This window comes from Priapulus caudatus, unplaced genomic scaffold (assembly GCF_000485595.1).
Source record: "Priapulus caudatus unplaced genomic scaffold, Priapulus_caudatus-5.0.1 Scaffold1138, whole genome shotgun sequence".
In the NCBI taxonomy this organism is placed as follows: domain Eukaryota; kingdom Metazoa; phylum Priapulida; class Priapulimorpha; order Priapulimorphida; family Priapulidae; genus Priapulus; species Priapulus caudatus.
Genome location: NW_014578199.1, coordinates 107 through 1,046, shown reverse-complemented (window position 1 = coordinate 1,046; position 940 = coordinate 107). Strand labels below are relative to the sequence as shown.

At 37.8% G+C, this 940-nt stretch overlaps 1 protein-coding gene across 1 annotated transcript in view; it reads left to right on the top strand.

Annotated features, from left to right (window-relative positions):
• The window catches only part of LOC106815525 (15-hydroxyprostaglandin dehydrogenase [NAD(+)]-like), a gene marked incomplete at its 3' end in the record, with an annotated part of 7,160 nt that extends 6,578 nt beyond the window's left edge, over positions 1-582 (top strand). Inside the window, exon 4 of the mRNA XM_014819990.1 lies at positions 476-582. Coding sequence (XP_014675476.1) covers positions 476-582 — 107 coding nt within the window. The remainder of the gene's footprint in view (positions 1-475) is intronic.
• Positions 583-940: the final 358 nt, after the last annotated feature.

Below are 940 nucleotides of genomic sequence, written 5' to 3'. Positions count from 1 at the left end.
TGTCTCATTCTGTCTCTTTCCATCTCTGTATCTCTCCCTTTCTCTTTCTCGCTCGCTGTCTCATTCTGTCACTTTCCATCTCTGTATCTCTCCCTTTCTCTTTCTCGCTCACTGTCTCATTCTGTCTCTTTCCATCTCTGTATCTCTCCCTTTCTCTCTCTCGCTCGCTGTCTCATTCTGTCTCTTTCCATCTCTGTATCTCTCTCGCTCACTGTCTCATTCTGTCTCTTTCCATCTATGTATCTCTCTCTTTCCTTTATTTTTCCATTCCTCTCTTATTAGGTGTGATGTGGCGCGCGTACTGTGCAGTGAAGTATATACTATATATAGTATACATGGTGTATAAATATGAATAAATATGAATAATAATATATAATAATAATAATAATAACAACACTGTACGTGTTGTTGATGAGTTATAGAGTGATATTTGAATCTCTGCAATCTGAAATATCTGAATCTTTGCGGTTTGCAGCGGCATTCGTTCAGACGAGGCAACAGTTTGGGAGACTGGACATCGTTGCTAGCAATGCAGGCGTCATGACCGAAGTCAACTATGAAATGATGATCAACGTTAACCTGGTATGGACGCAAACAAACAAACGAACATGAACATGGACACAAACACAAACAAAAAAACAAAAAATGAAAGATACAATCAAACACATTAAAAAAAACGCTTCAAATATACAAACAAATGAAAACATTCAATTAAGTTTTAAATCAGATTTTACGACATTATTATTAGTAATTCTATTCTATGATAAATCCATTCGGTAATTTCCCCATCAGTTAGTAACAATGTCGATCCAGCTGCCCTTGTCAAAGCTGCTATAAAGTTGTCTCAATCTGTCACCAGATGGCGGTAGGTGACAAGAGCTCATTTCAAGCAACTTTCTTCAGCTGACCTTGACAAGGACAGCTATATAGACCGGATGTT